At 53.3% G+C, this 2,351-nt stretch overlaps 1 protein-coding gene across 1 annotated transcript; it reads right to left on the bottom strand.

Annotated features, from left to right (window-relative positions):
- Positions 1 to 632: 632 nt before the first annotated feature.
- On the bottom strand, positions 633 to 2,138 carry LOC119378084 (tigger transposable element-derived protein 4-like). The gene has a single exon (XM_037647328.1). It carries the CDS (start codon positions 2,136 to 2,138, stop codon positions 633 to 635), a length of 1,506 nt encoding a protein of 501 aa, XP_037503256.1.
- Between the last annotated feature and the right edge of the window lie 213 nt (positions 2,139 to 2,351).

Below are 2,351 nucleotides of genomic sequence, written 5' to 3' on the forward strand. Positions count from 1 at the left end.
GATGTTCTTTTACCAAGTTCAGGAAAAGGCGTTCCTCGATGAGTTCGCGGACTGGTTTCCCTTTAAAGATGATTGCTTTAAGGTCAGTAAAGTATGTTGCCAAGGGATCATCGATGATGGGACGCACTGGAAAGTTCGAGAAGGCAACATCGATACAGGTGCCCCTGATGGTGTTGGGACGTTTTCAGTCGTACGATACGCATCGGAGAGCGTAACGTGACATCATGTGTTGGCTGGTTATTGGCAAGGCGAGATCTTCCCGAGCTGCTGCTGCGTTGCGAGCCTGTCGCACTGCTGCCGTTCATGCTGCGGAGCGGCAACGAAAAGCGTTCACTTAGTGAGTCCCTGGCGAAGAGAAAGGAAGTGAGCCAAACGAGAGGTGCGGCTCTCAAGCAGTCACCTAACTAGCGCTTGGGCCGAGCGTGGTGTGTGCCGCCTTGAGCGGCGGCGCCATCTAGTGAGCATTCTTGAAATCACCGGAGAGAGCGCAGCTGCGCCAAGCGTGGTGTGTGCTGCCGACGGTCACGCGTGTGAGGACAAGGCGCGAGCATAAGAAGCTTGGCGAGCAAGCTCCTAAAAGCAAACAAGCGCTACAAGATGAAATCACATTTATTTTCTTTGCGAGAAAAAGGTTATTTGAAATAATTGGTGATATTGGACTGCTTGTTGCGGTAGTTCGCCGCCCCAAGTGCCATGTTCTCAAACCTGCTCACAATACTCAGCATTTCACTGTCACCACCGCTGCACTCGACAAAGCTCCGGAAGGTGTTCACAGCATCGACAACTGAAACCAAAGCGGGCGCGCGGGCGGGCTCGTTATCGTCACCATCATCGCCGTCTAGCCCAGTGTCGACGACGTCCTTGTGTACATCAGCGTACGATGTTTGGACCCCCGCCTCAACACTGGAATACTCCACGAAGCCTAGTCCTTCGCCGTCGCCGGAGTCGGTGATCCGGGCGCACATCGAGTCTCCCTCGTCGTCTAGGCCGGACGAGCTGCAATCTTCATCAAGATCTTCGCCACCTTGTTTGTGGAACCCGGCATGTTCAAAGCAGCGCCTGATCACCTTTGACTCCAACTCCTTCCAGGCAAAGGCAATTAAACAGATCGCACCAAGCAGATCGATGTGGTATTGCTTTCCACTGTCGTAGCAAAGCAGAACCCGCTTCATCAGGTGGTGGCGGTAAACCTTCCTCGTTTGCAGGATCACCCCTTGGTCAATCGGCTGCGATATGGCCGTAGTATTTGCAGGGAGGAAGACGATCTTGACGTCTTCCAGGTTTCTGATGTCCCCGTGGGCCGGACAATTATCGATAACAAAGAGCACTTTCCACCCTTTGGCGGCAAACTTCCGGTCAAGGAACCGCACATATTCCTCGAATATCGCCGCCGTCATCCAGGCCTTCTTGTTGTGTCTGTACATGACGACATCCCTCGGAAGGCGCGCATTCTTAAAGCACCTAGGCTTACCCGCTCGGCCGATTACGAGCAGTGGAAGCTTGTCGTTCCTGGACATGTTCGCGCCGAACAAAATGGATATTCTCTCCTTGGGCTGCTTTCTCCCCGAGACAGTGGTGTCCTTGGCAGCAAATGTTTTCGTGGGAAGCATCTTGTAGAACAAGGCTGCCTCATCCAAGTTGTAGACGTCGTCCTCTCCAAACTCCTGAAGCAGCGGTGCCAGCGTACGCATCTGCCAGTCGTCAACGACGTTCGTGTCGGCGCTACCGCTTTCCCCGCACACGGTCAAGTATGTAAGGTTATTTCGCTCTTTAAATCGGGCGAACCAACCATTACTGCACTTGAAGCCTTCGTGGCCAAGGCGCAGTGCCAGGGCATCGGCCTTCTCTCGAATGATGGTGCCGTTCATGGGAAGATGAGCTGCGTTTGCATGCTGCAGCCACTTCATCAATGCGACCTCAACGTCCGGGTACGTTGGGAAGCAAATCCTTGATCTCTTTGACGAATGCGTTTTCCCATATGCCTCGAGCAACTTTTCTTTGTTCTTCAAGATGGTCGAGAGCGTCGACAGGGGCATCTTGTGCTCTTCGGCGAGTTGGGTCTTAGTGCACGTCGACTTCTCAGCCTCCTCGATTAAGGACACCTTCTCCCGCAGCGTCAGCGTCTTGTACTTCGGCATCGTGAGTCCAACAAGCGGTCAGGACTTCGCACTCGGCAAATGCAGGCGTAGGTGGCGAAGTAAACAAGACTAATGCAAGACGGCGAATGGTCCAAGCACGCGAGCTACGTGAAAAACGCGAAACGGAATGCGTGAAAAACGGGAAAACGCGAACGTGGAAAACGCGAAACGGAAAACGCATTTTAACCCGTTTCCGGTACTCCAACTACTATG

The sequence above is a fragment of the Rhipicephalus sanguineus genome, unplaced genomic scaffold (assembly GCF_013339695.2).
Source record: "Rhipicephalus sanguineus isolate Rsan-2018 unplaced genomic scaffold, BIME_Rsan_1.4 Seq682, whole genome shotgun sequence".
Taxonomy (NCBI): Eukaryota; Metazoa; Arthropoda; class Arachnida; order Ixodida; family Ixodidae; genus Rhipicephalus; species Rhipicephalus sanguineus.

Coding starts and splice junctions, on each gene's coding strand:
- LOC119378084 (XM_037647328.1), bottom strand. CDS start 2,138: ATGCCGAAGTACAAGACGCTGACGCTGCGGGAGAAGGTGTCCTTAATC.